At 52.3% G+C, this 21,374-nt stretch overlaps 1 protein-coding gene across 3 annotated transcripts in view; it reads left to right on the top strand.

Annotated features, from left to right (window-relative positions):
• ZNF423 (zinc finger protein 423) overlaps window positions 1-21,374 on the top strand; it is a 333,582-nt gene that overhangs the window by 49,945 nt on the left and 262,263 nt on the right. For all 3 annotated transcript variants that reach the window (XR_009615389.3, XM_060650812.3, XM_060650813.3), the window contains exon 2: window positions 12,624-12,683. Coding sequence is in view for 2 of the 3 variants with exons in the window: in XM_060650812.3 (XP_060506795.1) it covers window positions 12,624-12,683 (60 nt within the window). In the remaining variant the exon portion in view is untranslated. The remainder of the gene's footprint in view (window positions 1-12,623; window positions 12,684-21,374) is intronic.

The raw sequence follows: 21,374 nt of genomic DNA, 5'->3' as shown, positions 1-21,374 counted from the left end.
CTGAGTACCCGATGTTGCCACCGAAACAGGAAGTGGGAGCCAGACCCTGTTGTAAATCCACATTTATATGCTGCACGTTGCTGGTTAACGAGACCGTGCAGGGGTGACTGTATGAAATGAAATATATATATGAACGAGGAGATTAACCTCAGGGAGATGAGATTAAACATAAGGACAGCCTGGGAGGCCTGAGGCCCTCCAAGTGTTAAGACCCAGGCAGGCGGTTCCCCAGAAAGGGAATTTGCGGGAAACCCCTGAACCCTGAACAGATTTACTGGGTGCGCAGACGCAATAATCCTATTTCATGTTGACGACTATGTGCCAGGCACTGGACTAAGCTCTTCACATGTGTTACTTCACTTGGTCTTCAAATCAAATGGGGATTTTATTATCCCCACTTTATGTATTCTTAAAATGGCTTTATTTGTTTGTTTGTTTGTTTGTTTATTATAATCTCCACACCCAGTGTGGGGCTCGAACTCACAACCCTGGGGTCAAGAGTCGCACACTGTTCCAACCGAGCCAGCCGGCTGTCCCCACTCCCACCTTATAGATGAGGAACTGAGACTAGAAGGTGGAGTCAAGGGAGAGCTTGTGATCCAACTAGCCTGGGACACCCAACACTGACCTCCTAGACCCAGCTCTGGGGCCTTCCACAAAGAGGGGTCACTTCAACCCCAAGCTTCCCCATCCAGCTGTGGCTTTTCTGAGACAGTTCAGGAGGGCTGGGAGAGCTCAGGCCATCAAGTACCGTTTGTTCAGCATAAGGGGAGAGAGGCGGGTTGTGTGGGCAGGAGGTGCGTGCACTCTGGGGCCATGTAGACTTGGCTTCAACTCTCAGCCGTGCCTCCCGTCGCTCATCTAATTCAACCTACTTAAGAAAATTCGTTTAGGTCCTGGTTTCCCCATCTGTAAAATGGGCACCATCATTCAGTCCCTTCACAGGGCCATTGGGAGGATTACACATAAAAGTTATAATGTGTGTGAGGCCCGTGAATGCTGTCCCCAGTGTCCCTGACGTGTGGAGTCTTGTGTCAGTCAAGTGAACTGGAGGGTGTGATAAAGAGATGTAGAGGGTCTCCCTACAGGGGCTGAGAGTACAGGTGGGGGCAACATGTTATGCTGTGGGATCATAGCTTCCCTTTGCCTGGCACCTGGGTGTGGAGGGGGCTCTGGACCAGATACGTTATAACAGCTTCTCCCTTTACCCTCACTCAGAGCCACCTTGCAGGATGGCTGTGCCCAGAGAGGTTACCTAACTCACCCAGGCCACAGCCAACCATGGCGGGTAGGAGTTGAGCCTAAGGCATCTTGTTTTGGCCACACCTTGCTGCCCATGAGGACTAACCTAAGTCCAGGGCCCGGGGGTCGGGGAGAGATTTCCGGAGGAGGTGGGCCTGGGCCCTTCACAATGTTTCTAACCAGGGAGAGGGGTGTCTCTGTAGCCGGTGGTCAGCCCAGGGGGCTTGGACGAGAAGCCCGCAGCCCTGGTCTTGTGTCCAGGTCTTCCCACAGTCAGAATGGAAAGGAGGGCGGGGCGGGGCCGGGCCGGGCTGCCTCAGATTTCCCCTTGTTTATATCTCCTTGCTCAGGCAAATGCAGTTTGATTTGATTTTCCTGAACTTCATCAGTGAGCAGAAACGTTTTTTAATTAAAAAAAATTTTTTTAAGTTTATTTATTTACTTTGAGAGAGACAGAGACAGTGTGAGTGGGGGAGGGGTAGAGAGAGAGGGAGAGACAGCACAGAGTCCCATGTGTGGGGCTCGAACTCGTGAACGGTGAGATCACGACCTGAGCCAAAACCAAGAGTCAGAGGCTTAACCGACTGAGCCACCCAGGCGTCCCAATGAGCAAGAAACTTTTTATTTACATTAAACAAGAAACCCACAGACCTGTTAGGTTTTTGTCTGTGATTTTTATCATTCTTCCTAAAATGGGATTTGCACATTAGTCTAAAAGGAAATCAGAATTTTATCTGCGGTTAAGGTAGAAATTCATCCCGACTCCAGGCTGGTCCCCCAGCCCTGAGCCTTCTCTGGGGCCCTGCCTGGGCAGACAGGCTTGGCCTCTGAGCTGTAGGTGGTGGGTGGTCCCCACTGTCCAGGGGTCTGCTTGTCACTTTCCCTAGCTCCTACCCTCTTCTTTACATCTACACTCTGGGTTCTCATGTTTCCACTTGTTTCTGCCTCACTCTGAGAGTGGGGTTCATTTAACTTCTCCATCATTCCTAGTTCATTCATTCATTCATTCAGTCACTCAGCTCTTAGGTGCCAGCCCCCAAGGGGCACAGCCATGGTAACACTTACTGACATAGAGAGCACAGTCTAATGGCTGAAGATCAAAAACTCTTTCTCCTAGTACCTAGCTCAGAGTCCTAGGTCACTCGAGGTACTGAGTGCTTAGTAAAGGGGAAAAAGACCAAATACACATGGGACGTATGTCTTTGACGCCTAAAAATCAGCGAACTCTTTGTCCTAGCGATCCTGCTTCGGGGAACTCACTCTGAGAAAAATCACTGACCAGGCTTGTGGCCGTGGGCAAAGTGTGTGGACGTGTTTTGCACCACGACCTCCCTTACAGTGGACGACAACTGGAAGTAGCCTGGGTGGCCAGCACCAGGGCACTGGTTTAATTACTCCTGGAGCCTCCTACAGGACCGGCATCTGCGATGACAGTGGCCGTCCACGATTTTTATGCGAAAAGATGTTGTTCTTGGTAAATGGCTGAGTTGGAAAAGCAGGTTCTGGAACGGTTTGTGTTGTTCAGTTGTACATATTGTTAACAACTTTCTGGAAGGCTATGACAACGTATTTGCAACCAGAAAATTGTACTTTGTGTTTCTCAATTTGAACTCATGTGTATTTGCTCGTTTTCTACGTTGTACATGGATTACTTGTGTGGAAGACTTTTATGAAAAAAGAGAAAGATGCTTCGTGTAGGAAACAATAAGAAAAGGGCAACTCCGAGTGAGTTCTGGGTTTCCTACGTACATGGGACATGGGGCAGAGCCTGGGCAGGGCAAGTGGGGTCGTGGGGAGAGCCGGGAGGTGCAGCGATGTGTGGTGGCTTCAAGGTGGCTTCCAGGGCTGGCTCCATCCCCCAGCGGCTGCTCCACCCCTCCCTGCGCCTCCCGGGGCAGGTTCCTGTATCCAGTGCTGTGTTAACTGGACGCATCTCTTCCCAGATCCACGTCAGCAAGTTTCCTGTTTGGTGCCTTGACACTGGCCAATTGGTGGGAGTATTTAGCGGCAAATGCCACAAACCAAGGGCCCTTTCTCCCCGAACCACCTGTTAAACCTTTGCCAACACAGCACCACCTCACGTGGTTTCCCCTTGACGTCCCAAGGAACCTGGGTGCCTGGGGAGACCCCAGAGGATGAATTCTCTTCTTAGGTCCCCCTGGTGCTGGCACAGGAAGGAACTTGGGGAATCTTCTGTAAATTTGAATCATCGGGGAGAGAGAGAATCCGTCTTCCTTTTGTTGGCTGACCCCACTCAGTCTGGAGCCACAGCTTCTGTTTGTTGAAGGTGGAAGTGAAAAAAGGGGTTAAGAATCCCGCCCCAGCTTCAGTCCGACCTAGCTCGGTGACCTTGGGCAAATTGCTTGGTCTTTATTTTCTCATCTGTAAAATGGGGTTAATACATGTTCTTATAGGATTGTGCAGGCCAGTGGTTCTCAAGCTCTAGCATGCATGAGAATCACCTGCTGGGCCCCACCCCCAGGGATTCTGCTATTTAAAATTCTGCATGTCTGGGGCGCCTGGGTGGCTCAGTCAGTTGAGCGTCCGACTTCAGTTCAGGTCATGATTTCATGGTTCGTGAGTTCGAGCCCACGTGGGGTTTTCTGCTGTCAGAGCGGAGCGTGCTTTGGATGCTCTGTCCGCCTCTCTCTCTGCTCCTGCCCCCCTCGAAAATAAATAAACATTAGAATAGAATGGAATAAAATAAAATAAAATAAAATTTATGCATCACTGACAAGCTGCCAGGTGACACGGCCGTTGCTGGTCTGGGGACTCCAGTCAGAGAAGTTACAGAGGTTCGTGCCTGGTGAGGGCTAAGGATCACATCATATAGGGGACTTTGTGTATCCGGACTCCGGGGTCTGGAAGCTAGGGTGCTTGGGTTCCAGGTCTGCTTTGGTCACCTCTGCTGCCCCATGGGTGAGCTGTTTGTCTTCTCTGGGACTTTATTTCTCCTTCTGTGAAGTGGGTCAGTAAAAGCTTGACTTTCAGGTAGCAGCTGAGGAAGCATCTGCAAAAGCCCTCTGATGCCAGGTGATTCTGGTAAGAGTGGCAGGGACGCCTTGGGGGACCCTGGGCCACCATGCTGACATCTGCCTCCTCACCCACTAGGGACAGGCACGGGAGGGCAGGCCGTGGCACCGGTCCCGGGGCACTGCTGACTTGCCCGGTCCTTGCTCCTCTTCCGACAGAGCTATGATGTACTCTTCCATTTTAATTCACTTGGATGCCTGGCCTTTGTGGTACTGTCTTTGCTTCTCAGTTCCCGACTCTGTTATCCACTACAGTGGACACGTCATGTGTCTCTGTGATACTCAGTTTCCTCTTCTTTTCCTGCCCCGTGGCTGGGATGGAGCAGAGAGAGTGAGGGGTGAGTAGCTGGGTGTTCCCAGCTTTGAGCTAAAGCCGCACTCGGAAACATCCCCGCTGGCCTTGTGAGCTTATGGGCTGGGTTCTGGACCAGTGCTCTGGCTTCGCAGGTTCCATTGCCTCATCAGAAAAGTGGGGACTTTGAAGACTTTCTCAGAGGGAGGCTGGGAGGATTACGTGAGAGCCAGTGGGTGGGACGCCCGGCCCGGTGCCTGGTGCTACAGCGGCCCGGTGGAGGTTTGCTCTCCTGGGGGGGAGTAGTCCTCACCCTGGCCCAGATCTGCTCCAGTCGGACACAACACCCACATGTGGGTGCAAGCGCGCATGTGTGCCTTATGCACGCGCCATGCGTTGGTGCTTGAGGGGTGTGGGGAGGCTCTACGGACCAGGATGGAGACGGCCAATAGATGTTTTTCTTTTTGAGAGAGAGAGAGAGAGAGAGAGAGAGAGAGAGAGAGAGAGAGCTCGCACCACAAATGGGGGAGGGGCAGAGACAGAGGGAGACACAGACTCCGAAGCAGGCTCCAGGCTCCAAGCTGTCAGCACAGAGCCCGACGCGGGGCTTGAACCCAAAGACTGTGAGATCCTGACCCGAGTGGAAGTCGCACACTTAACCGACGGAGCCACCCGGGCGCCCCAGAGTGCCAATAGATTTTAATCCACCTTGTTGAGCCTTTTGGAACTGCACCCATGCCCAGCAAGAAGGAGAGCCCTGATCGATTAGCAATGCCTGCCACAGGTGCAGGACAGGGGAGCTGGGCCAGGTTTGACACTCGTTCTGTCTCTGGTCTAGTGAAAAAGCCATTCCTCTCATACTTAAAGCATACTTGAAGTGCGTCACATTCATCACCCAGTTTTCACATCATCCTCATCATCGTTGTCACTTTTTAGGGAAGCGTGGAGGAGAGGACCCCCGTTTCTGCAAGGTTGCCCCAGATCTAGACTCTCCTGGGATTGGTGCTTCTGTTCCTTCTGCAGATGTCTCCCAGCCCTCCTCTCTTGGGGTGTGTGGGGTGAGGATGGGGTGCTCGTGGAGGCACATGAGCTGGCATGGAAGCTCAACCCCTTGGTTGTGAATACTGGATGGTTGCACATTTGGGGACACCATCCCTGCACTGTGACAGGGACTGGGAGGCGGTGATGCCGAAGGACCCAGGGCTGTCCCTGGGCCCTTCCTGGGGGGTGGGGTGGGGCGAGTCTCTCGGGAAACCTGATCTCACTGCTGGAGCCCTCCTGTCCTCACAAGCACAGTGAGACCTTAGCGGTCCGCCAGGAACCTGAGGGAGGACGGGCAGCTTGGGTAACCCCAGGAACGCTCACGTTGATTGCCCGTTTACCTGGGGCAGTGTGCATTAAGAATCCCTGCTCATCGAGGCCTCTGGACACTCCTGTCAGTAGTGTCCTCCTTTCACGGAGGACACGGAAGATCACGGTGGATCAAGCCTCTTGCCCCAGATCTGATGGCCTGAAACTGGCAAAGCTGGGGGATGGTCCTGGGGAGCCCTATTTAGGACCCCCTACCCGAACCCCTCCATTTTATAGCTTCTCTCTGGTGCCCTCATCTGTCCTGCTAGAGTGAGCTCTGTTGGGTTACTTCTGGAAGGTTGATCTTCCTGGTAAGGATGGACCAACTTCTCTTCTGGAGTTGTTGGACTCTTACTGGATGTCTCTCCGTTCTGAGTGTTCTGAGTGTTTTATAGGTAAGCAAGGCAGGGAGTGAAAGGGAAGACAGTGGCCGAGCAAGATCCAGGCTTCTGACCCATCTGCCCAGGGTAGACCAGGGGAACAATATATAAAAAATTCTCAGAAAAGTTGCATCTTTTCCTAGGTGCTTGTTCCAAAGCCAGTGTTTAAGGGGAAAGTCGGGCATTGCCAAAATTGTTGTAAGCACTTACTGCGAAGCTGCCGACTTGGCGACCCACCCACACTCTCTTGATGGGTCTAATGCATCAGCTGTTGCCTCCCTCATTGGAACATACTGCCTTTTTTTTTTTTTTTTTTTTTTTTTTTTTTTTTTTTTTAGCAGTGTATCAGGTGGAAGAAAGCTTCTGGTTAGGAGCCACGGTGTCCAAAAATAGATTTCTTTAGGGGTGTCTGGGTGACTCAGTCGGTTGAGCATCCAACTCTTGATTTTGGCTCAGGTCATGATCTCAGGGTTCCCGGGTTCAAGTCCCACGTCGGGCTCTGCACTGACAGCATGGAGCCTGCCTGGGATTCTCTCTCTCCCTCTTTCTCTCCCCACCCCCCACTCATGCGTGTGTGTGTGTGTGTGTGTGTGTGTGTGTGTGTGCTCGTGCTCACGTTCTCTCTCTCTAAAAATAAATATTAAAAAAATAGATTTCTAAGGAAAAAAAAAAGAGGTTAGAGTGGGAGAGAGCCAAAGCATAAGAGACTGTTAAAAACTGAGAACAAACTGAGGGTTGATGGGGGGTGGGAGGGAGGGCAGGGTGGGTGATGGGTATTGAGGAGGGCACCTTTTGGGATGAGCACTGGGTGTTGTATGGAAACCAATTTGACAATAAATTTCATATATTAAAAAAAATAAATAAAAAAATAGATTTCTTTCTTTATTATTAAAAAAATTCTTTTAACATTTATTTATTTTTGAGAGACAGAAAGAGACAGAGCAGGAGCAGAGAGAGAGGGAGACACGGAATCCGAAGCAGCATCCAGGCTCTGAGCTGTCAGCACAGACCCTGACATGGGGCTTGAACTCCCAAACCGTGAGATCATGACCTGAGCCCAAGTCCAATGCTTAACCGACTGAGCCACCCGGGCTCCCCAAAAATAGATTTCTTTAAATCCTAGACCCACCCTCCAGGTGGTGAGGTGCAGACAGACCAATTGGAGGGGTGAAGAGTTCTTGCCCCTGCCGTAGAGCTGTGCTCACTGGGGAAAATGGCAGGCGGTCTTAACGGAGCCATTTCAATTGTTAGTTTATTCTCTTTTTGGCAAGTGGTCAGAGAATCATGAGAGTAAAATACAGGGGTCAGTGATATGACCCTGTCAAGAGATCCTCTGAGGGTCTGGGTTTGGTGCTGAGTGGCTGCGTTGGGGGCGGGGGGAGGGGGGGATCTTGGGTAGTTTTAGCTTTGGTTGCAGAGAGAGCCTTTGCTTTTCCATGCTGTCACTCCCCCAGACCAAACCCACCGCCTGGAACCCATCCCCACTGAGAGGGCCCTGGAGGGTGTCGGCTTAGTGATTGGATTTGTTTGCAATTGACCCTGGTCATTTTGCCCTGAAGCCTGATGGCAGAGATGGTCATGGGCTACACGTTATGGCACATCTGTGTGAGTTAGAAAAAAGGCTGGCCATGCCTATGTGCAAAAGGATGGGTACATCTTGCTCTGGGATAGCCCTGTATCAGGACACACTGTTTAGTGGACAGAGTGTGGGCTAAATTTCAACCCTTTCTCACTACTTCTGTTGGGCCTCTTGTGCAGTGCACAACCTGCACAGCCATACACAGCAGTCTTCCTTGCTTTACACTTTTTCACTCCTTGAAATTGCTTAGTACTGAATGATGACACTTCATTTCATGCCTGACAATGAGAGTCTGGACTCTAGGTGTATCCTATACCTTCCTTGGCCTTGGCCTGGTATAAGTGAGAGGATTTCTTTAAGGATGAGCCCAGGAGAGGCAGTCATGTGCCCCTGGCTTGTCTCACTACCTCCATTGGGACAGGGATGCCTTTAGGGGGAGCCTCTGTCAGGCCAGTGTGAGCTCAACCCTTCCCTAAGGATGAGATGACTCCCGGGGCCAAGGCCAGTAAAGCATGGAAAAGTCCCCTAAGACATTGTGAACACCAGCCAGAGGTGGGGCCAGATGAAAATGCTCTCAAAATAAAAGCCATTAATTTAGTGGTTCTTAAACCTTTTTTTTGGCAGGCAGGCAGGAGGTAGTGGTGGTGTTCTAGATCTTTTTGATGAAAACCACATATCCTTTCCCCAGAAAAATGCCTGTGTGTACACATGTCTGGAGGCTTACAGCCAGGGGCAGGGCCTTCTCAGATCCTTGAAGCCAGGCCCAGCAACTGGCCCTGGTATGAATCTTGGAGTAGGGGAGGTGGTTTCTGGGCCCTGTTGACCCTGCTGGAGGCTTCCTTTGGCCCTTGGGTCAGTGCTTGCCTCTGTCCACCTGTCTCATTCACGTCCTGACACTGTCTTAGAACTTGTCCCCTGAGCTTTTCTACCTCTGGCCTGCACCTTGTCTGCCAGCCCAGGTCCTGCCTGACTTTGGCCAACCCCCCAGAGCAAATGGCACTGGGGAGGTGGGTTACACAGCTGCCCGCCTAGCACCACTGGGTTCCCAATGTCCAGAGGCCCAGCACACAGGCTTTGGGTCTTACTGGCATGTCGTTGATGGCAAGGCCGTCCCAGTGCACAGGGGGCAAGCTGTGCCCACTTTCAGAGTAGGGGAGTTGTCATCACTTACAAGCCCGCTGCTGAGCTGGGAGACAGTGTCTGGTGAGGCTCACGAGCTCTACACTCCCATGGGAATCAGCCACTCACAGCTTGTGATCCCAGAGCAGGGAGAGAACCCAGAGTTCTGTCTGGAGCCCAACAGAGCTTCAGAATCCTTCTTAACACACCCTAAGACCCATGGTTAGTACACTGTGCACTCTCCAGTGTGAACACGGGTCCTGCACCACCTCCCCTCATATTATACGTGGCCATGCATCCCCTGTCCAGGTATACAGACTTGCTGCTGTGCCCTGACCCTGTGTGTTCAGACTCACTGTGCCTTCTCCCCGTGCTTACACACTCGCCCCCCACACTCCCTTCCTTTGTGTGCACACTGGCCTTGCGCACCCACCCTGCACATACAAATGGCCATCGTTCACAGGAGCAGACGACTCTGTGTTCCCCTTGAGATTGGGCAGGGTGAGGGTTTGTCTTGGCTTCAGTGGTGCCAAACATCTTTAAATGAAAAGTTAGAGGTAGAATCTGGGCAAGTCTCCAGAAAGCACCCAACTCCTCCGGCTGGCTGGGCAGCCCCTGTAGGTGCTATCCATATTGACCACTGTGCCGACTGAGTTTTCTCTGAGATGCCCAACCCCTGGTGTCCATTGCGCCTCCAGCAGAAGTCCACTTGGGGATGGCTCGGGCTCCCAGACGGCGCCTGCTGCCAGTGTAGACTCCGCACCCCCAGCAAGTGGCTGGCTCTGGCTGTCGGGAAGGCCTTCCTTCCTCTGTGCCTGCTGCCCCTGCTAGTTATCTAGCTGTTGAAGAGACCAGTCCGGACGGAAGAGTAAGAGTGAGACTGGAGGAGAGGAGAGCCCCTGCACGTTCACGGCAGCAGGGAGCACGGAGCCTCGTGCTGATGCTGGGAACACTGGGCGTGACTTTTTCTCATCAGGAATGTATAAAGGATGGTGCGCTTATGCCTTCACTAAACAAAACGTGGGGAATGGGATGTTAGCCGGGTGGATGCCAGCAGTTGTAGGAAAATGCGTTCATGCCCCACGGCACTAGGTGGGTTGGCCCGTGGGCTCCTTCCTCACTGGGAGAGATGTGGTTCTGGAGATGCTGGTGTGTGATGTGGCCACTTGCCTGTGGTGACGTCTGCCACTTTGAACTTCCCCAGCCAGCTGGCATCAGGCCACTGCCCTCTTCCCAACTTTACAGGCTTGTCGGACTTGGGGAAGAGACCTTGAATTGTCCTAAGAGCTCCAAAATGGCAGATGTTTTCCTGATCTCCTTCCCATGATGCCTGAAGCCAGATCTCAGGGAGGGAAGGATTTGGTCCCATTCTGGGGACATTCTTCAGTTCAGTGATCTGGAAGGTCACCCTTCTCACCTGGAGAACATTGGGTGGGCCCAGAGTGGGGCCCTTTGTCCTGGTATCTGGAGCACACCGTGGACAAAGGGAGAACTGGGTCGTGCATTAATGTCATGGTAGCCACGGTCAACGAGGTCGACCTTTTTGAAGTTGTCCAACAGAAGGGCCGCATGGTGACCTTACAAGCTGGGAGTGACTTCTTAGTAGAAGCGAAACACGTAGATCTTAAAGTAAGTAAAAGGCGAAATGTGAAGGAAGAGGATTTTCAGGTGTGGCAATGAAAGCTGTTAACAACTGCTGCTTTCATGCATGGCTGACTTCTGATCGCCGTAAGCATTATCCGCCAGTGTTTCAGGGGCTGTCTGCTTGGAATCAGCTTAGTGAGTAATAATCAGTTTTGTCTGATGCGAGGTCTTGATTCATATTTACAAAGCTGCATGTTTGAAAACCCTCCCTGGCTCTAACTAGCTAAGTAGAACAATAGCCTCGGCCCCACCCCAGATCGCCTCTGCATTTCATTAGGATTCTGAGTTTGTACTCTCAGGATGCAAACTTGGGAAAGAGCAAACACTCTGTTAGCATTCCTTGGCCTGTTGCTTCTTGTCGTGATTGTCCCTTCTCTGGTACGGTCTGGGAGGCTCTGGTAGGGGAGCGAGACCGGGGACAGATACATGATAAAGCGGGGCCACGCCATGCAGAGCCGGACTTGTTAATTCCCAGAGCTGGTCCAGCCCTGGCCACCAAATCCCCCGAGTGCTTGGGCCTCTGCTCTGGCAGATGACCCCATTGACTCCTCCCTGCTACCGTATGTCTTGGGTACCATTATTATCTATTTCTGAAATGTTAAAACCGAAGCCTAGAGGTTAAATAATTTGCTCAAGATCGTACAGCTAGAGGCAGAATCGGGATTTGAACCCAGTATCTGACTGTAGCCTAGCCTGCTTGCTCCTCTCACTGCTCCGCTGCCCAGCACACTGTGTATCTGCCTTCTGTGGGGTGGGGTGGGGTGGGGTTACCAGTCCCGACTTGCTAGGTGTCTGGACAGCATCCTCTGTGCCTCTGTATACAGTGGTTTCAGTATGCATCGGTCTGCCTTCCGCACGCAGTTGTGGGTTTCAGCCCAAACTCTGCACGCTTGTAGCTGTGTAAGACCTCAGGCACGTCAGTTGGCCTCTCTGGGAATCTGTTGATGAGGATTAAATTCAGTAATGCCTGAAAAGCACTCAGCATTATGCCTGGCTGACAGTGTGTGCCCATGTAGGACGGCGACGGTGAAAAGGGAACTGGGTGGGACCTGGTAGCTTCAGCCTGCGCATGTGTAGAGCTTCAGAGCCCGTTAAATCTGAAAAATACTGTGTATGCACATTTTTGACTTAAACAAAGTTCCATTTTACAGAGTCCATAACCCAGCTTTAATATTATTACATGCCCCAGACTGGGATTAATTCCAGGACAAGAGATTTATTATGCTGTATAGAGTTTCTCCTGTGTTCTCCTAAGTACATGGCCTCCGTCTCCACCAGCCTGGTCTTACATGCAGGGGTACGGGATGCTGGAGGTGCCCCATCCCTACCCAGCCTTGTTCAGTGGGCCCAGGGGCAGGATGGAGAGGTGAGTTGCTTTCTGATGTTACCATCCCGTGACTGTTGACCACTGGCCCTCAGCATATCCCAGGGTCTGTCTATCGGTTACGTCTCAGTGTGTGGAATAGCACCCCATGCTTCTCCAACCTCTGAGAGTGACTTTGTTTGTTGCAAAAACAAGCTTTCACATTTCAGTGGTGGTGTAAGGGGCTCTTGGTAGGAGGATGGTATGTGTGGGATCGGGGAGAGGTCTGAATCTTTGCCGTCTTCCTGGGTGTCGCAAATGGCTTCATCTCAAGCAGAAACTCGGACTATAGACAGTAGTGGGCTGTAGAAGTGTGTAGAGGTTCTGATGCTGCCTCTGGCTCCAGGCGGTGCTGTGATTGATTCGTGACGTCTGCTAGGGACACAGGGATGGGGAAACCATACTGATACTGCACTTGTTTGCTATTCAGGTTTTATTCCAATTATTTAACACCTCTGTGAAACCCACAAAGGCCTCATTGTAGGCTTTACCCCCTTGCTCCTGATCATGGGTATTATAAGGACTCCCACAAGTGATCCTTCTTCCTTGCCCTGTTCCCCACCCTGATGGCCTGTTTGTACAACTTCAAAACTCACGGGCCCATCTCTGTTCTCTCTTTCAGTTGAAGAGGGGGAGGCCTCGGACTTCTCGCTGGCCTGGGATTCCTCCGTGACAGCATCAGGTAAATGCCCAGGGGCTGATGGGGAGTTGCTGGGGGTCCTGGGGGGGGGTGGGGTGGGCTCAGGAACTCAGAAAGCCACCCAGCTGGTTATAGAAATCCTATTCTTCATGTCACATTCCTGTCTCCAGGCCAGACTACCCTGTGCAACACGATTTTTATATCAGTTCCATATGGTCAATAAAATCTATTACATACGGAGACTAATCTGCCCTATTCTCCTGGGGGACCACGTTTCCTTCTTGTGGGCGCATTCAGATGGGCCACGATACCCCCACTACACAGGCTTTGAAGCTCCCTGCCATGGGTGCCATTGTACATTCATTCCGGTCTAATTGCATAAAACCCTCTTTAATAGGACGTTTAAACTCCAATTGGAATCTCAGTTCCCATATTCCCCCTCCCAGAGGGGGCTGCTTTGCACCCCCAGGCCAGCAACCTGAGCCTGTGCCTCCAGGGGGAGGTAATGGGGGAAGTTCAGACTTCTGTAATGTGTGGCCGCCATCGGGGTGGCTTGGCAGTTAGGGCACTTGGGTTTTCGGCTGACTTCTGCCCTTGTGTAAGCTCCTTCTCTGTGCCTCAGTTTCCCCAGCTATAAAAAGAGGTGGATGGATAAAGTTTTCTAACTGTAAAGTCTTGTCATTTGGAGCTGTCTGTGGAGCTTGGGGTTAGACCTGGCTTTGGGGTCCTTGGGAGCCCCTGGGGGGGTGCTGTTCGCTCCTGTTGGCTCTGAGTCCAGCCGGCACCTCTCAGCAGCGGCCGTGGCTCCCAGTCCTGCAGATAGAGCCTCTCCTGCTTAGTCCCCGTCCCAGGATCCTGACCAACTGGGTCTGGATTCATGGGGGAGCTGGAGCCAGGCTGATCTCGTAGAAAGTTGGGCCTGAAGAGACTCTGAGGGAATCATCTTGTTCAACCTCCTTGTCTTCTAGATGTGGAAACTGAGGTACAGAGAGAGCTTTGCTCTGGGTCAGTAGTTCCCAAGATGTGGTATCAGGCATCAGGCATATGCACATTTAACACTTGAATGGTTATACATTGGATTTGTGATTTTATGGCTCTTTGTGACTTAAGATGGTGCTAATCATTTAAGTGAGAACATTGTGTTGACAGTTTTAAGTAACAGTACATAATGCTTGGGTTCAGCGGAAATCATGAAGATGGTTTGCAGATAATGAAATCTGGGAAATGTTGGTACAGGTCGGACAGAAGGGGAATGGAGAGCCAGAAGGGGAATGGACACTCCTTGTCCAGCGCTCTTTCTAGCACAATCGGGACGCTGCTTGGAGAGTTCCAAAGGTCCTGGTTGGACCCTGGCTGACTCAGGTTTGGGCACTGTTGTGTCTGCAGGTGCCTGGCCCTTGGTGACAGGGGCTCCCTCCATGGGAGAGGTGTTGTCTGAAACCAGAATGAAGGCGGTGGTGCTCACCTTCCTAGGAGAAGAGTCCAGGGTTAGGAAAGATGTTGGGGTCCACACTGGTTAGGTTGGAGGAAGGGACTGCATAGCCCCTGTCCTGTGTCGTTCTGTACAGGGGAGATGCATTCCTCATGGTTGGAAAAAACGCAGTGAGATTGTAAAGCTCTGTGTCTCATCCAGGGATCCTGACCCATGTGGGGGTGCATGAGCTCAGGCTTCTGCCAATACTGAAGAGGACCCTCACGGTGCTCCAAGCTCCCGGACCCAGGAAAGCACCCAGCTCAGTGTCCATATAAGGTCCTGCCTCTTTGCTGCTTTCCCAGCGGGGCCGGAGGCAATGAGGACAGACAAGAATAGCAGTGGGGTGCTAGGAGGGCACTGGCTCTGGTCGTGGTGGTTGGACAGCCCTGTGCAGAGGGCATCAGGTGCTCAGACCGCATCCCTGAGGCGGTGGGTGAGATGTCGCTCAGTCTGGGGTGCCAAGGGGGCTGTGTGGGGGCCCTGCCGGTCTGCAGTTCTCTGATGCCGTAGTGGAAGGGCCAGCCTTACGGCCTCCCTGGGGCACTTGGGCAGAGAGGAGGTTGTGAGATTTGTCAGTTTCCAGCCAAGAGCTGAGCAGGCCCTGCATGCGTGTGCAGGGAGAGGTACATGGCTCTTTGGGAGTCCCCTCCAGCCCTCAGGGACCGTTGCGCCTGTCAGCTTTGGATTGTCTGCTCAGAGACAGGGAGAGGGAAGGCAAAGCATCCCGGGCATTGGATAAGTCACAGCCAAACAGTGCCTTGTTTTGTTTTCTTTGGCCCATTTCTGATGATTTTTTACAGTGTGTGCATGTGATAAATTTTCCTTCCCAATTCTGTTGGGCTTGGGCTGTTAAAGTCAGCTTGTGTTCCCTGAGCATGGGGCTTATGAGGTGTCGTGGCTCCTGGGTGACAGGACCAAGTCCGTTTGGGAGGCAGCCCTGGACATGGGTGGTGTCATTTATCAAGCGGTTACTTGGTACCCGCCAGGCCCAGAACAAGCGCTTTACCTGCACTATCTCAATGCACTATCATGACGACCCCAGGAGGTGGGTGCTGTTTCCAGCAGCAGCTCCAGAGTTTCTCTGTAGGCTGGTTTAGGGACAGCCATCTGGTGGGGGACAGGGCCAGAGGCCTGCTTAAAGCTCCTTTGGTGTAACGCTTTTCAGTAAGCTGAGAAAATGTCACTTGGCCACATCAGAGAACGGGGGGCAGGTGCCAGGGAAGATTATGGGGGAGCAGAGCCTCTGCAAGCCACCCTTGGCACTGCTGCTGGGAATTGCCATCTTCATTCGGCGGCCAAGGGAAGGAGGCTCAGAGCTGTGGAGAAGGAGCTCAAACCCAAGCTCTCCCTCGGCCGCAGCGTGTGGCTTCACCTCTGCGCAGCCCGACATAGAGATGGGCAGCGAAGCAGAACCCGAAGCATCGTGGGGGCTTTAGGAAAGTCCCCGGCGGTACAGGCCACAGAGGGTCTTTGGCTCATCAGACCGGAGGAACCCAGGGTGAGGTGAGCAGGGTGAGCAGAGAGCATTTTACCAGGAGGAGCGCAGGGCTGCAGGGCACAGGGTAGTTCCTCTTCCGTGGGGGGCCTCGGCGGCTGGGCTGCAAGCCTGCCCCCTGCCCGCTTTGCCCTGGCTGTGGGAGCGTGATGGAGAGCTCCAATAAAGAAGCAGAATGCATAGTGTGCTCTTTGCTCACCTCTGGCCTCCTCGGGCCCTCGTTGCCCGTGGGGACCCTGTGGTCACCACCCAGGGAACAACCTGGCCTGCTCTGTCCGTGCCCTCGTGTTGGGGCCCTGACAGTGATGGAGAGCCTGGCCTGGCCTGGCGGGGAGATGGGCTCACAGCACTCTTCTCTGGCCTGGCCGGGGCTTCATGGGAGGGGGAGGGCCAGCCTCTCGGCGGGCAAATACGGGGCTCCTGACAGCATGGCCCCCGGGATGGAGCCCTGCATTCAGAGCCTGGGTATGGGGTGCATAGTAGGGGTGGGGTTTTAAATCATTCCCCACTGCGTTCTGATTTTTCTCACCCATAAAATGGGGAATGAGGGAGATGATACCTTATAATGAGATAATTAAAGCAAGAGAAATTCTTAACCTGTTTTGAGCCACAGATGCTTTTCAGTATCCAGTGGGCACATGTTACATGTGATTTCAGGGGAGTTCATGGGTTACTCTAACCTCAGCTTCCCCTACCTTGCCAGGCCATGGGTTTGAATATCTTAGGGATGGGAGGGTCCTTTGTGAAAGTCCCACAGGGGTCCTATCTGTCCTGAGGCTGGCCTGTGGCACAGGTGAGAGGGGGAGGCTGGGGAGGGTCTGTGGTAAACTGTGACACAGACCCTCTACAGGAACAGCAGTCCCTTAGTGCCCCCTGACTGTGCCAGGGCACTGGGGCCAGAATTGCCCGGTCATCTGAGTTTTTATTTATTTGTTTATTAAAAAATGTTTTTTATTCAAAAAAAGTCTAATGTTTTTTTAAAATTTATTATTGAGAGAGAGAGAGAGAGAGACAGAGCATGAGCAGGGGAGGGGCAGAGCAAGAGAGGGACACAGAATCTGAAGCAGGCTCCAGGCTCTGAGCTGTCAGCACAGAGCCCAATGTGGGGCTTGAACTCACAAACAGTGAGATCATGACCTGAGCTGAAGTCAGACACCCAACCGACTGAGTCACCCAGGCACCCCTAAAAAATTTTTCTTTAATGTTTATTTATTATTGAGAGACAGAGATAGAGACAGAGCACGAGTGGGGGAGGGGGAGAGAGAGAGAGGGAGACACAGAATCCGAAGCAGGCTCCAGGCTCTGAGCTGTCAGCACAGAGCCTGATGCAGGGCTCTAACTCACAAACCGTGAGATCATGACCTGAGTGAAGTTGGATGCTTAACTGACTGAGCCACCCAGGTGCCCCTATTTGTTTATTTTTTTAATTTATTTATTAAAAGTTTTTTTATTTTGAGAGAGAGAGAAAGCACGAGCAGGGAAGGAGCAGAGAGAGGGGGAGAAAGAAAGAATCACAAGCAGGCTCTGAGCTGTCAGCCTGAAGCCTGATGTGGGGCTCGAACTCACGAATTGTGAGATTATGACCTGAGCCAAAATCAGGTCGACAGCTTGAGTAACTGAGCCACCTAGGCACCCCTCATCTGAGTTTTTTTTTTTTAACGTTTATTTATTTTTGAGACAGAGAAAGACAGAGCATGAACGGGGGAGGGTCAGAGAGAGGGAGACACAGAATCTGAAACAGGCTCCAGGCTCTGAGCTGTCAGCACAGAGCCCGACGCGGGGCTCAAACTCACAGACCGCGAAATCATGACCTGAGCCGAAGTCGGCCGCTTAACCGACTGAGCCACCCAGGCACCCCCCCTCATCTGAGTTTTTAAGAAACAGAACAGAGAGCTGAATTTTCACATGAAATCATTAGCTTAAAAAAATGTAGCAACTCCCATCGTTTAAAAAATACATTTTTTTAATATTTATTTTTGAGAGAGAGACAGAGTGCAAGTGGGGGGCGGGGGGCAGAGAGAGAGGAGGACACAGAATCTGAAGCAGGCTCCAGCTCTGCGGGGTTCATGGGTTCTGCGGGGCTCGAACCCACGAACCGTGAGATCATGACCTGAGGCGAAGTTGGATGCCCAACTCACTGAGCCACCCAAGCGCCCCTGCAACTCCTGTTGTTTGAAGGCAGCTTTATTGAGATACAATTTATAAATCATATAATGCATTCATTGAAAGTACATAATTCAGTGGATTTGCATATATCCAGAGATATGTATCATCACCGCCATAGTCAACTTACAGCATTTTCATGACCTCAAAGAAAAGCTCTGTGCCCCTTGGGTGTCCCCTCTATCCTTCCATCACCCCCAGCCGTTAAGCACCCACTGAACTACTTTCTCTGTAGAAGGGAATCATATAAAGTGTGGTCTTTACTGACCAGCTTCTTTCATCTTGATATTTTCAAGGTTTATCTGAATTGTAGCCTGTATCAGCCCTTCCTTCTTTTTTATGGCTGAATAATATTCCACTGTATGGATATACCATATTTGGGTATTTGTTCATCTGTTAATGAACGTTTGGGTTGTTTCCTCCTTTTGGCTTTTGTGAATAGTGCTGCTGTGAACTTCTGTGTGCCAGTGTTTGATTGAATACTTGTTTCCAGTTTTGGGGGGCGTATTCCTGGGAGCAGAATAGCTGGGTCATGTGGTAATTCTATGTTTAACTTTGTGAGGAACGGCCAGACTGTTTTCCACAACAGTGGCACCATTTCACGCTCTTGCCAGTAATGTGTGAGTTCCATTTTCTCCACATCCTCACCAACACTTGTTGTTTTCCCTTTTTTTTAATTTTTAATTTTTTATTCTAGCCTTCCTAAATGTCAACTGGTATCTTATTTTGGACAACCCATATTAAGAAAAAAGTGTCCAGGCCACAGAAAGGCCTTCTGCCTGATGGTTTCAGCTTGGTCACCAAGTAGGAGGCTTTACCAGGGGGCCTCTCTGTCCCCTTCCCTGCTCTCCTGACAACTTCCCCTCTTGTTGAATAATCCAGCAAGCACAGTGAGGACGCCTGCCTTCCCTTCAGTGCTTTTTCTCTCTTCCCTCAAGCCCTTCTGCACGTGGTCTCTAAGTGGCAGGAGCCAGGATAATCGTGATCATTGTGGGCTTTCAGTGAACCAACCCAAACAAATGGAGCTTTGCCACCCTTGCTCTGTTTGGTCACCGAGTTTGATCGGGGGCGGAAGGGACTCATCTCTGTATAACTGTCTGATCACAGTCTCACTGGAACCTCCCACCTCTCCAGGCCGGGTTTCTGGACAGGCTGGGCTTCCTTCCAACATGGCTGCTGTGGAGCAAGCTGGGGGTGCAGTGGGAGGAGGGTCTGGGGGGTGGTCTGCAGTGGGAAACAGTTACTCTGTTGACACATGCTCATTGTCAGTGTTTGGGCAGGTTCACCAGGTTTATTTCTGGTGACAGACACGCCTGTGTCAGGAGAGAAACACTTGATATAATTAGTTGGTTGTGATGGCCCCAGACTCTATCAGTGTGATTGGAGTTGGGGGCCCTCCTGCCACGTGATAGGTCCCGTTGTCCTGGTTAATGGAACCATCCATCTCATTTACGAGCTACTTCTAGGAACCGGGTCTCCTTGGTGGTGCTTTGGACATACAGAAGCTGAGGCACAGAGATGCTAGTGACTCGTTTTAAAGTCACACGACCAGGAAGTGGCAGAGCTGGGATTTGAACCCTGGCAGTGCAGGCGTGAACGTAGCACCTAGGCTGTACGTGGCAGAGCTGCCTGTGAGGATGTCGTCCAGGCTCTTCATTTTTAGAGGGGATCCAGAAGCTTTGTGAGGGGCTCAGCTCTGTGCCCGGGTCCCTCCTGGGTCAGGTGGAAGGGTGTAGCTAGGGCCAGGCTTCCTGGTTTGCTGCCTGGAAGGAGAGAAGGTACATGTTTTGGAGGCCTTGGACGCATCTGCCGTCTCGAAGGCCAGGCAAATGCTGTGGGCCAGCCTCTCTGTGCAGACTCCCACCCATCTGGCCGCAGTCCGCCTCTCTGCCCTCCCCCCCGCCCCCCACACCTATACCTGGGTGTTGGGCATGGGTACAGTTTGCAGGGGAGGCTGGTACTAGGGCTGCAGGCTTTGGGACCTGCTCAGGCGGCAAATTAGAGTAGCATCTGGGTGGTTGGTATCTGGGGGCCCCTTAGAGAGGGGTGCTGAAGCCCTTTGTTTTCCTTCAGACTGGCACTGGGTGAGCAGTGGGTCTGGGAGAGTGGTTAGGGTCCCCACTCCTGACAAAGGTAGCGGCCTCCTTGCCCCTCTGCAGTGAAGTGGACGGAAATGTCTGGAAGACTGGGCCTGGCATGCAGGGAGTCGAGGCCCGTCCAGGCAGCCCAGCCTGGACTTCTGAGCCTTCTCAGAGCTGCCTCCCCACCCCACTTGTGTTTTCTTAGAGTGCGTATCTATTATTTCAACTACCTCATAGAAACCCCACCTACAACCCTGTGCTTCCACACTCCTGCTGTTTGTACTTCTCTCGGCCCCTTTTCCACCTCCGTCGCGTGTAAACAGACTTACCTAGATGAGATCCAGGATGAACTGCCGAGGATTCCAGGTCGCTCCCGTCCCCCCGCCCATTAGGCCTGAGCTTCACGCAACCCCCAGGCCCCCATAACCTTCTGTCTGAGAAGCTGCGTCAGGGTCATCGGTGAGTGGGCATACATTTTCTTAACTGCCCCTCCCCTGTTGGACACTTGGACTACTTTTCCTTTTTGGCTCTTACAAGTAGTACTATGACTAGGATCTTTGTGAAGGGGCTCTTTTTCTCCTTTGCAGTTTTTCTTAGGGGCTCCCGGCACCTTTTAACTTTTTCTTTTGCTCTTCAGATCAATGCCCGAGCAACTGTCCTGCTCTTTCTCCCCACCCCTCTCCAGGATCCCTCCCTTGAATTATGTCCTGAGTGACCCTCTGCCTGGGCTCGTCAGTGAGCCTGTCCCGGCCCCCCTGGCGGTGATACCGTGGCCCATGACCAAAGGCCCAGGCTTTCTTTGGCTCTAGCTCTATTGGCTGGTGCTGTCCACCTCTAGAGCTTGAGCCCCCAACCTAGTCATCTTCTCGATGTGGACCAGGGGACATTTTAAAGGAGCAGAAAAGGTCTAAGTAGATGTATAATTTCCCAGCATTTTAAAGACTTGTGAAATGCGGCTTTATGTGGGGCCAGCTGGGGAGTTTCTCATTAGCTCGGCCGGGGCGTCTGTGGGGAGTTGAGCTAAGTGGAACCAGGCAGGCTGGGCAGGAAGACGCGGTGGCCCCGAGCTCACCAGGGGAGTGTGGCAGGCATGCTCCGGCTGCTGTGCTCCTTGGACCCCCGGCCAGGCCAGCGGGCCTGAGCCTTTGTTAGAGCTGCGTCCCCCAGCACAGGAGGCCTAGAAACCTTCGGGGGGTGACTAGAGCTGAGAGGTGGCCACTCTGTTACCATGGTGAGCAGTCCACGAGGTGTGGGGCATCTGTTCGCCGCGTGCACGTGGAGGCATGTACTCGTGTTACGTGTGTGTGTGTGTGTGTGTGTGTGTGTGTGTGTGTGTGGTTGGGCCCAGGTGCCACAGCCCTGACTCAGACCCCTGGGGACCCCGGGGCCTTTGCACCCCTCCATGCGGCATCTTGGACCCCTGGGGCTGAGGAGGATGTGGCGTTTCCTGCCCACCCTTTCCTCTGGGCCAGCCGGGGGCCCCTGCTGGGCTGTACTGTAACGACTTCCTCTGTGAACAC

The sequence above is a fragment of the Panthera onca genome, chromosome E2 (assembly GCF_046562875.1).
Source record: "Panthera onca isolate mPanOnc1 chromosome E2, mPanOnc1 haplotype 2, whole genome shotgun sequence".
Taxonomy (NCBI): domain Eukaryota; kingdom Metazoa; phylum Chordata; class Mammalia; order Carnivora; family Felidae; genus Panthera; species Panthera onca.
This window is presented reverse-complemented; position numbering and strand designations above follow the sequence as displayed.